General features: G+C 35.8%; 1 protein-coding gene across 2 annotated transcripts in view; it reads right to left on the reverse strand.

Moving 5' to 3' along the window:
- BIRC6 (baculoviral IAP repeat containing 6) overlaps positions 1–12,345 on the reverse strand; it is a 234,697-nt gene that overhangs the window by 13,727 nt on the left and 208,625 nt on the right. For both annotated transcript variants that reach the window (XM_080814319.1, XM_080814318.1), the window contains exons 69-71: positions 9,849–10,066; positions 8,045–8,206; positions 5,198–5,275 (exon numbers count right to left, since the gene is read on the reverse strand). In XM_080814319.1, the coding sequence (XP_080670445.1) occupies positions 5,198–5,275; positions 8,045–8,206; positions 9,849–10,066 (458 nt within the window). The remainder of the gene's footprint in view (positions 1–5,197; positions 5,276–8,044; positions 8,207–9,848; positions 10,067–12,345) is intronic.

A 12,345-nucleotide genomic window follows, 5' to 3' on the forward strand; every position in this document is an offset into this window, starting at 1 on the left:
TACATAGCATAGTATATTATATACATACGGTTATATTTAAGTTTATAATAAACAATATATTTTTATTCTGTAATGTAGGTTCACTGATTCCTAGTCAATCCTTTGATAATTTAACAAGGTCAAGAGTTACAGACTTTTATTCATAGGCTCAATTTACAGTCTCTCTCCTCTTCAGTTTTATATTAGCATCCACAAAAGTACAAGAAATTTTCATTTTAATTTGTTTGGAACTGACCAAATCAAAAACCATGGAGCAGCTTCCTTTCACTATGTGTCAAAACAAAAATTTTAACCCTATTGGATGGTGTTCTACCAGGCCACTCAACTAGTCAGCAATCAAGTCTCCTACAATTTTATATATTCATTTGGTCACTATATTCCTACTATTACCCATTTCTGTGACTTATTCTTATCTTTAGAATATCTACTAATTGGCCATATTCCTCCCTCTACCCCATATCCCTGAGGAATTACTGTTGATTTCCTGTATTTTCATGTTGTATCTAAAATGTTATTATAGATATTTCAAACATAGAAAAGTACAGAGTATATAATCCAAAATACTAATGTGCAACAAGAAACTCTATTAGAAGAAATAATAACATCTATGGTGTAAGGGAAACTCTTAATTAGTAAAATGTTTTTAGCCTTTTAAAAGCCTTTTGTTTTTAAAATAGTAAGTACCTGCCTCTGGAAAATGATGCTGCTATGATTAGGACTGTAAACAGTGGATGATTTCCAGAACTTTCCATTTTAAGAAAAATTGTCTCAGGGTGCCTGAGTGGCTTAGTTAAACGTCTACTTTTGGCTCAGGTCATGATCTCAGGGTCCTGGAATTGACTCCCCACGTTTGGCTCCCTGCTCAGTAGGGAAACTGCTTCTTCCTCTCCCTCTGCTCTCCCCACCCCACTCATGTTCACACACACACTCTCTCAAATAAATAAAATCTTTGGAAAAGGAAAAATGGTTTCATATATACATATACATACATATATATATATATATATATATATATATATATATACTGATTTTATTTATTTATTTGGGAGAAAGAGAGACAGAGAGAGCACAAGCCGGGGGTGGGGGCATGCAGAGGTATAAGCAGACTCCCTGCTGAGACAAAGGGCTTGTCCCAGGACCCTGAGATCATGACCTGAGCTAACATCAGACGTTTATCTGACTGAGCTAACCAGGTGCCCCAATGGTAATATATATTTGTTAACATTTATCAATGGTTGATTACATGAACCATAAATTCTGTTTAATTCCTCCTGCACATGACATCTTTATCAACATCCAACTGGAAGAAACTATTTACAAGGCATTATAATAGGTTTTTTTTTTTTTAAAGATTTTTATTTATTTATTTGACAGACAGAGATCCCAAGTAGGCAGAGAGGCAGGCAGAGAGAGAGAGAGAGAGAAGAGGAAACAGGCTCCATGCTGAGCAGAGAGCCCGACGTGGGGCTCGATCCCAGGACCCCGGGATCATGACCTGAGCCGAAGGCAGAGGCTTTAACCCACTGAGCCACCCAGGCGTCCTATAATAGGTATTTTAAGTACATTATGGCAACATTAAAAACTAGTTATAGCAATGCTAAAATCTGGTGCTACTGTAATAATTCTGGTTAAAGTTTTAATGATTAATAACACTTCTGATTTTATTTTTTCAAGGCTTTTTAATTTTTTTAAAGCTTTTATTTATTTATTTGACAGAGATCACAAGTAGGCAGAGAGGCAGGCAGAGAGAGAGAGGAGGAAGCAGGCTCCCCGCTGAGCAGAGAGCCCGATGCGGGACTCGATCCCAGGACCCCAGGCTCATGACCTGAACTGAAGGCAGAGGCTTTAACCCACTGAGCCACCCAGGTGCCCAAGACTTCTGATTTTAAATTGTGCTAATAGTTAAGACTATTATTATGTTACTGCTGGATATGAGACCTACGGCATAAGACTACCTATGTGATATTTTTATACAAATTACCCTTATTCTTTTAAGAATCTCACTATGGAGAAACCAAGCAATTCTAATAAAGCTTACCACTGTTTAAGATATTTTGAATTGTTTTTAATTGTATACAACCTTCAAAAAATTTTTGTGGAATACTTTCAATCTGGCAAAAGTACTTCTACCCTTTGTGCACATGTGATAAATAAAAAGGCAAAACAATGTTGGGTCCCAAAATCTAACCAAGAAAAAATTAAGACATTTTCTCTGATCCTCTCAAGTCTGCCCCTGAAGAAAGTTTCTAACAGAGGACAAAGAGCAATGTTTTCCTGCCTGCATGCATTTATTTCTTGTATAATATTAATACAACAATCTCACAAAGAGAACAGTATTTCTTAGGAATACAGACGCCAAAATCCTTAAACTAAATACCAGCAAACTGAATCCAGCAATATATAAAAAGAATTATATATATCAAGAGACCAAGTGGATTTGTCCCAGCAATGCAAGGTTGGTCTAACATCCAAAATTAATATAATACATTGTATTAATAAAATAAAAAACCAAAAATAATAGAATCATTTCAATAGATGCAGAGAAAGCACCTGACAAAATCTAACACCCATTCGTAATAAAAATACTCAATATGCCAGGAATAAAGAGGAATGTCCTCAAACACGATGAAGAGAATTTATGAAAAACTCACAGGTAACATGACACTCAATGGGGAAAGACTGAAAGGTTTCCCCTCTAAGATCTGGAAGAAGACAAGGCTATTCACTTTTGCCACAGAAAAGAGAGCCTCCTTTTGCTCCTGCCCAAGTCAGTTTGTCACAAATCTGAAAACTAGATTCAGGAAACTATCTAAAATAAAGAGAATGTCTGTTGATATGTGGAATTTGAGAAATAAGTTAGAGGATCATGGGGGAAGAGAAGAAAAAATGAAATGGATAAAACCAGAGAGGGAGATAAACCATAGGAGACTCTTAATCTCAGGAAAGAAACTGAGGGTTGCTGGAGGGGAAGGGGATGTAAGGAATGGGGGTGGCTGGGTGATGGACACTGTGGAGGGAGGGTATGTGCTATGGTGAGTGCTGTGAATTGTGTAAGACTGATGAATCATAGACTTATACCCATGAAACAAATGATACATTATATGCCAATAAAAAATAAAATAAAGAGAATGTCATATAGTAACTGTTATTTATAAATCAGAAGTAAAATAGTCAATAATGGAGAAACAGTTCAATTATAATATATGAACTCAAAAGATTATTATAGTAATTAGAAATTATAAAAATATAACTTGAAAAAATGGATATGCTCTAATGTTAAGTGAGCAGAACAATGTACAAATGATATATCTAATACGTTAATTCTTATTCTGTGAACTATGTATAACACCAAAAAAAAAAAAAAAAAAAAAACCACCCAAAAAGGAATATATAGGAAAGAAAATTTTTATGTACGGGTACTTAAGTTTCTAAACTTGTAAAATTTAAATCCCTGAGGATAAGTTGCTTTATTTCACAAAATTTTGTGTGTATATTAGGGTATACAGGCAATATAAAAGTTAAAAACAAATTAAATTTTAAAATAAAAACTTTGAAAATTGATTATAAATTTATTTTAAAAATTACATAAATTCAACACAAAATTCAATTCTCAGCTAAGTCTAATCTACTTTACGAAAAATAGCATATCTCTGAATTTCCTTTTGTAGTAAAACTGATCATAAGCTTAGTTTGTGTTGACAAGAGTAGTATACACGTAAAAAAAAATATTTTAAGGTTTTTGGAATCGAACTGAAATAATCATTTCTAAAATGTAGTAGTAGTAACTTGAGAGAAATATTCTAGTAGCTTTCTTACAGTTCTCTGCATGAATCATGTAACTTTTTTTCCCTTGGTCTTGACATTAACAAAAAGGGAAAAACAATTGGTACTATTTTTTTTTTTTTAAGATTTTATTTATTGGACACAGAGAGAGAGAGAGCACAAGTAGGCAGAGAGGCAGGCAGAGAGAGAGGAGGAAGCAGACTCCCCACTGAGCAGGGAGCCCGACGTGGGGCTCGATCCCAGGACCCTGAGATCATGACCTGAGCTGAAGGTAGAGGTTCAACCCACTGAGCCACCCAGGTGCCCCAGTACTTTTTTTAATTATTTTATTTATTTATTTGACAGAGAGAGCAAGCATGCACAAGCAAGGGAGCAGCAAGCAGTTGGGACAGGGAGAAGCAGGCACCTCGCTCAGCAGGGAGCTCAATGTGGGGCTTGATCCCAGGACCCTGGGATCATGACCAGAGCCAAAGTCAGATGCTTAACTGACTGAGCCACCCAGGTGCCCCTTGCTATTATCTTCTTAATTCATGAGGATACTGCAAAGTCTTCCCAGAGAACCAAAAATGTGACATCCTAAGGCATTATTTTTCATATCTTCTTTCCTAATTCAAACTAAGAGTGCAGAGGAAGAATCTTTTCAGGGTAGGTTTATCTGGGGATAATTCATGGTGGTTTCTCTTAAAGACTAAACTTTAAATGTGAGTTTAAACTGTCATGAGCAGTAATGATTTGCTTTTGCTTCCTCAATAAACAAGGAAAAAGTTAATTCATGTTATTAACATGCTTCCCAGTCTATCTTTTAGCTGGGATTCTGAACTACTGAGGTAAAGCATCAACAGAAAGCATTCGATGGGATATTATATAACATACTATGTGTTCAAGTGGTATGTGGAAATTAATTTCCACAATCAAGACTATGAAATACGTTGGTCAAATGCTCTGCAAAATAAGAGCTTCAATCCCAAGTTTTATGAATTCTAGGCCAGTGCTTCTGAACCTCAAGTGAGTCCCATTATTAAGGAGATTACAGAAAAACCATATTAGATGTGGAAGAAACTGTAATACCAGTAGTTTAATAATTCTACTCATGTGAGTTTAAGCCTTGTAAGTGACTGGGAGATGGGAGAAAATTATCTGTCTTATGTTCTCTTTTTGCACCACGGTGTACTTTAAGGGCAACTCAGGAATTTTTTTTAAAGGTAATTTTGGCAAAGTGCAACTTTTGTCTTATGCCCTAACTTAAGATTCTAAACTCCAGGTGAGATGACACTTGAACTACCTGTTCACCTATAAGCTATTTAGGATAGCTTTGTTTAGTTTAATATGTTTATTCTTGGTCACTAAAACCATTTTTTTTTAAACATAGATAGTTTTTTTATTTTCTAAGTGAAACTCAGAGAAATGTGTTTACTTGCAAAAAGCTTGAGGTCTGAGGATTCCACTTCTCTTCTGGTCTTCCATGCCATGTATTTAAGATGCTTAAACAAACCTGAGGAAGAAGGGAAGAAAGCATAAACAGAAGTGAGTGCTTTTTAAAAGCAAACTGTTGCAACTAGAAGCAAAACTGAAACGTTATCATATCACAGTATTTCAGTTTTATGTCCCCCAACAAAATACTAAAGGTCAGTCTGTCATAACAAATTGGCATCTTCAGATGTGATCCAAATCTGTATGGCATTACAATTCCTTCATAATGAAAAATGAAACAGCACCTATTAAATGTTAATATATAATAATGTATTTTTTAGTGAAAAATAACTCTTCGCCAAACCTTTTAAAAAGTTTCAGTAGGAAAAAGTAGTACCATTTTACATTTAAAAAATCTCCCTCAGGGCACCTACGTAGCTCAGTTGGTTAATTGTCTGCCTTCAGCTCAGGTCATGATCTTGACCTGTATGGGGCCTCGAGACGGGCTCCCTGCGCAGCGAGGAGTCTGCTTCTCCCCTCTACTTGTGTTCTCTCTCTCTCTCTAAAATAAATGAGCAAAATCTTAAAACAAAACAAAACAAAAAAAACCTCTCTCTAAATTTTGTAAAATTTCAAAATGGATATGGTTTAATAGAAGAGGTCTGACTGCTTATCTGCCTCTACATTTTATTTGTTATAATATATTGTTTTGGTTGAAGTCTATGGATAAAATCTAGCTTTATATAAACATGAAGTTGGAAAGAGGAAGACTTACAGACCCCTGAAAGGGCCTTAAGGATCTATCTATTGGGGTCCTCACAACAAACTTTACAACACAGATACCTGTTCACTCAGACAGCAAGAATGAACTCAAACTATCTGCCAAACAGAAGTCACTCTGGGAAAAACAGAACTGGGGACATTTAATCTGTACTTTTAAACTAACAGTGTCATAAAACGGGCAACAGAGTTGGAAAATAAGCAGTCCTTAATAAAGCAGAGAAGTCTATCTCCTTGCTATTCTTGCAATCATTCTGTGACAGCAATAATGCAAAATAGACTGTTCATTTAGGACACAATTTCATTAATAATTTTAAGAGACTTGTTTCTGAATAACCTTGTATACTATTACTAAAGGTACTAATACTAGTACTTAATGTCCAACATTTCATTTTTAGAGCATCCCTGTGACTACCAAATGGCAGGTATTCTTACTCCTACCTAGAGATCTGGAATCCAAGGTTGAATGTTTCTAGTGTACAATATAGCAAAGATTATATAATTCAAGATATTCAACTCTCAGGCCCTTACCTGCTTCTCTATACCATTAAGTCCCCCCACCTTTTTTGGGGGGGGGAAGGGGAGAACGGGACAGAGGAAGAGGGAGAGAGAGAATCTTAAGCAGGCTCCACAGCCAGTGCACAGTCTGACATGGGGCTCAATCTCATGACTCCGAGATCATGATCTGAGCAGAAATTAAGAGTCTGAAACTTAAATGATTGAGGTACCAAGGAGCCCTTATGCCATTAAATCTTTTAAAGATTTTTTTTTTTTAAATTTATTTGACAGAGAGAGAGATCACTAGTAGGCAGGTAGGGGGTGGGGGGTGGGAAGCAGGCTCCCTGCTGAGCAGAGAGCCTGATGTGGGACTTGATCCCAGGACCCTGAGATCATGCCCTGAGCCTAAGGGAGAGGTTTAACCCACTGAGCCACCCAGGTGCCCTATGTCTTAAGGAAGTAATTTCTTAAATAAATTTTAACATTTTACACTTAAACTCTATTTGGAGTCTAGTGCCCTCTTCAGTAAGTCAACACTGCTGTATCCTCTTCTCTGCTCAAGTGATAAAAGACGTGTTCTTTGCTCTTCCAAAGAAAGTAAGGTCTATCTCTGATTAAATCTTCTGCAATAAACTCACAAAGCGAATTCCAGTTAATGATCTGAATTTATGATGAAGACAAAACCAAGGGAAAATTTAGTCCACCTTTAATGAACCAGATCAACTTCAAGCACTTGCTCCTCTCATATCATCAAAAAAGTGTCTGCTTATGAAGTCTTAAATTTCTTCTGATCATCTAGTAATTTTTAAGCTTGAAATACTTCCAGCATGGAATTTACTGCTGAAATTCCATCAAGCTATCTAAAATTAGTTTGGGAAGTGATGACTGTTCTTTTAAATCTTATTTTAAAAGTTTATTGTCATATGAAATGCTTTTTTAATTATACCTCTTAGTCAACTTCTTTTTTAGACAGAATGCATCTTCCTATTTATTAAAAAATATAAAACATTTTAACATAAATGTCAAAAATAAATTCACAATTATATGTATCATGGAAAACATGGAGAGCTATGAAAGCAAAAAAAAAATGATGATATGGTGCTCGCTTCGGCAGCACATATACTAAAAAAAAAAATGATGATATGAAAAAAAGGAATATAGAGTTGACAGGACGATGCTTTTGCCATTCACTATCCTGAGGCACTTGTGAAAAGATAACTGGAACTGGAGATATGGAAAGTAAAAGAAAGTGAGAGGTAAAGACAGACATTTGGCTCTACTACCTCCTGAGTGAAGAAACTTCTCAACTGGCCAAGGAATATGTTGAGTAAGTTAGTCCCTCAGTAACTTCTTAAGACTATAAGTGCTTCTCAACACTGTTGTGTTTCTGCCCTTTTTGGTTCCTTCTCTCTCATTCCTCAGGCTAATCTTTGCATATAGGAAAGAGAAGCATGAAGAAAGCCAGGTAACTCTCGGAAAGAAGATAACCAAAAGAAAATTTTGTTTAAATTATAAAGAACCTTTGGTTACAATACTTTGGCATTAGAAACAAAAAAGGTCGAAATTACATTACCTTGCCATCATTATAAAGGTTTGGATTGAATCGCACGCTATGACCACCAGTTGTCTCTAGATTCACAAGAGGGGGTGAACTGGGATAATCTTGAGGAAAATATACATCAAACTCAAAGCAGCCATTTGCATAAGGGGTGTCTGCTGGACCAGTTATCAGAACCTAGTATGCATGTACAAATACACAAAAGTCCAAGTTACTCTTCCTAAACACCGTTCGCAATTTAGAAAAAAACAACCCAACATGAAGTAAGGACAACCTTCTTACATCCTACCTACAGCTCTACCAGAATGTGTTAAAAATGAGGTTAAAAGTTTAAAAATAACAACATAACTAGGAAATGGTTTTAGATTAGGATTAAAGTTATTTAGTTTTGGTGAAAATGGGCTATTAAAAGAAAGATGCCTTACTGGCAGCAGGAAAGCTTACCTTAATATCAAATACCTTTTAATATTAAGTTACTATTTTTCTGAGAGCTTTCCTTCATGGTATTTTCTACAGTATTTAACAATTTGAGATTATAGGTATACTTGTTATCACATCCAAAAGGTATGAGGGTAATTTTCTGCAATACATCTTCAGATAAGTTAACATTTGAGAAGTAACTTAGTTTTAAAATATTTTTCTCTAGGATAATGAGACAAGCAGTTAACAAAAGTTCTCATGTAACAACTCAGGATAAAAAGGTTTTGAGAGAACAGGTGTTTCCTGTAGGGTTATTAGTAATCTAAAAAATAGCAGAGAACCCAAGAGTGAGTATCAGAATTATTTAATGAATTTTGTTTAAGTCGATCAATAGATGCTAATTGTGCAAGGTCTGAGCAGCAAAGCCTCTGGTCCTGAATAGCTCTGTGTGGAGGCAGGCGGCACCAGAGTCTCGATCTGTTGACAACTCTGATTTATGGTTGGGAGTCCCATGCTGGGCTTTTTAATTTAGGTACAGCATAATGTTTAGCAGAGACAAAGTCACAAGTCTGAACTTATATGGCCCACTTAGTGATAACAATACTTCCCAAGGCAATCATTCTGTATTTGGCTATTGTTTGTAACAAGGAACAGATAAGAATGTGGTCAAATAGGTGAAGTCTATGAGATTTTTACTGAAAAATTATCCAAAAGAGCAAAACAAAAACGTAAGCAAACAAAAAAGGTCTTCAAATCAATGTGTCAATAGTTACAGCTGTGTATCTAAGGAAGACAGACTATGTAACCCAGAATAAAATAACAAATGTAAAGAAAGGTTTGCCACCATTCCTGTCCCTGCTGGGTGTCCAATCTTTATAATATATTTTCTTGCTGCAGCAATGGCTTAGAACTTAAGGCCAGACCCCACAGTGTTAAAACATAAAGGTGCAGTGATTTATTACTGTACTACCACTATTTAATTCACAGATATTATGGTTCTGTAAATACATGAATTTCCTAGAAAAGAAAAAAAAAAGAGTAATTTTGAAGACTGATAGTATAACACAAGAGAAGTATCTTGGATGACAAGGAAGAACTCTTACAACTTTTTTCTACTGACCAGCATTAAATCCTTTGAGGCTAAGCTCTTAAAACTACAGGCTGCATACAACCTTTACTCAAGGAAGGCATTTTGGTATTTTCTTTTAAATCGTTATTTTGAAGAGCAGTCTCATACACATACTATAACATTAAAAAAGGACTCCTTTCATCAATATCCAAAATGGTCAACAGAATTCTTATTTGATTTATTAAAATTCATGCTATTTTTACTGCTTTGTATGAATATTTGAATAATGACATTAGCCGGAGAGACAGAGAAACAGCTGTTTTCTTTTACCTTCATGATGTCAAGTCGTTCCTCATCACAGCGCACAAACACACTCGAAGAGGATGAAAGAGGCAGTGACGTTGACAGTGTCACGGCTTCCTGGGCAAGGCGGCGGGCACGGGCAGCACTGTTTGCATCATTTGCATTTTTCACCTGAGACATGTAGTGGTAATTTACTTTAAAACCCAATTTCCCATCTTCATCCTCAGAAACCATCTCAAATGTATCTAAAAGAAGAAGAAGAAAAAAACACTGAAAAAAAAAAAAAGAAAGAAAGAACTAGAATGGAGGATAGTTGTTATAATGACAAAAATCACAAAGAAACCACTAGCCCTTCTTCCGCCCCAAACAGAGGGGACTGAAGCACAGCACAGGGAGTACAGTCAGCGAGACTGGAATAGCGTTGTGTGGTGACTGATGGCAGCTACACATGTGAGCACAGCAGAAGGTACAGAGATCATGAATCGCTGTTGTACACCTGAAACTAGTGCAACATCGTGTGCCAAATATACGGAAATAAAAAAAAAAATTTAAAGCCCCACAAAATGCAGAAGACTGAGAAAATAGCAACTAGACATGTTTATGTCGTACCTGCTGCTGGATGGATGAACTACATAATGGAAGCAAAAGCAGGAAATGATTTTTAAAAAAATATTTTTTTTTAGGGCACCTGGGTGGCTTAGTTGGTTAAGTAACTGTCTCAAGGTCAGGTCATGATCCCAGAGTCCCAGGATTGAGCCCCACCACTGGGCTCCCTGCTTAGGGGGGAGTTTGCTTCTCCCTCTGAACCCCTCCCTTCTCATGCTCTCTCTCACTCCTGTCTCTCAAATAAATAGATCACATCTTAAAAAAAAAAAAAAAAGATTCTATTTTTAACTAATCTCTACACCCACTGTGGGGCTTGAATTTACAACTCTGAGATCAAGAGCCACATGCTCTACCAAATGAGCCTGCCAGGAACCCCCAGGAAATGATTTTTAACCTACAATGTGGACACACTGACAGATTATATCAAGTAGCTATAAACAATGTAAAGCAGAAGACAATTTATTTTTAAAATGAGTGGTGTAATATTTTTGCTAATTCAGAATATTAAATGCCAAAAATTATTATTATATTTCATTTTTAAAGACAAGAATAGGTCTTTATATATTTGCACTGATTTTGGAATCAGAAAACAGAAGTTTCAGGCTGAAGTTTACTCTTGCATTATTTTTATAATTTAAATTAATGGAATAAAAGATTATTAGGGTAATCTAAATATAATTAATGGCTTAATTCTTAACCATCTATTTAGGCAGATTTAGAAAAGACTCCATTATACTTTACTTATAAACTCTGTACCCAAAAGAAAGAAAAAAAGGGATTTGAATTTTATCTCAGTTGAGATTACTCCACCCTAACCAATGGGTTACAACAAAAAGATTTATATAAATTGTTACACTATTTAAAACCACATAACAGGGGAAACACTGTCATGAGAAGCAACAGTAACATTTGATCTTGCCTTTATATAATTCTAAATATATGGAAAAACTTTAATGCTATATTATAATTAGCATTAATGCACTAAATCTCACCAAAAACTTAAGTGCAAGGCTCTAGGCGAGGTTCTTTGGCTTAAATGATAAATAGGAAACTAAATCTGCCTTCAAGGAGTTTATAATCTAGAAAAAAGGGAAAGACCTATAAAGTGGCACTGGTCTGTGCACTCCATATTTTTAAAACAGGAGTGCCACAATCTTTTTTTTTCTTTAACAAATCTTTCAGAGAGATAAAGAAACTTTTGGTGGATTTCTTGTAGAAACTATTCATCAGTTCTATACGAGTAGAATCTAATTTAAGAAGAAATGCTGAAAGCTGACTTTATCATACAGTATATATAACTGTTATTGATCAAATGTACTATCACAGCAAAATTACTTCCTGTCAGTAAACCTGTGAACTGGAGCTAACTTCATCTGCCCAATTCCACTGCCTTTCATATACTACAGAGATAAATGTCCTTCGAATTTTCTAAACAACAGGCCACCAGAAACACAAGAACGCATTCCGATGCCCGGAGGAACACTTTTCTATCATACATGGATAAGAGACCAGGGTCTACTAATACCAAAAATTTATTACAATATTCAATTAGGGGTGCCTGGGTGCTCGGTTGAGTGCTGGACTCTTGGTTTCAACTTGGGTCATGACCTTAGGGTCACAGACATCAAGCCCTGCGCTCATCCTCATCCGGGAGTCAGCTTGATATTCTTCTTTTCCCTCTGCCCCTGCCCCTACTTCTGCATGCATGTGCGCTCGCTAAATAAATAAACAAAATCTTATCCCAAAAAACACTTTTACAAAGTCTTTGACACCCTTGTCAAAAGGTAGAAATTAATTCCCCTTTCCTTGAATCTGAACTAGATTTAATGACTTACTTCTGAAGAATAAAGCAGAAGCAATAGTATACAACCTTCAGAACTAAAAAATAAAAGGCCTTGTGTGGCTTCCTGTTTGCACT

Source organism: Martes martes (assembly GCF_963455335.1).
Source record: "Martes martes genome assembly, chromosome: 9".
NCBI lineage: Eukaryota > Metazoa > Chordata > Mammalia > Carnivora > Mustelidae > Martes > Martes martes.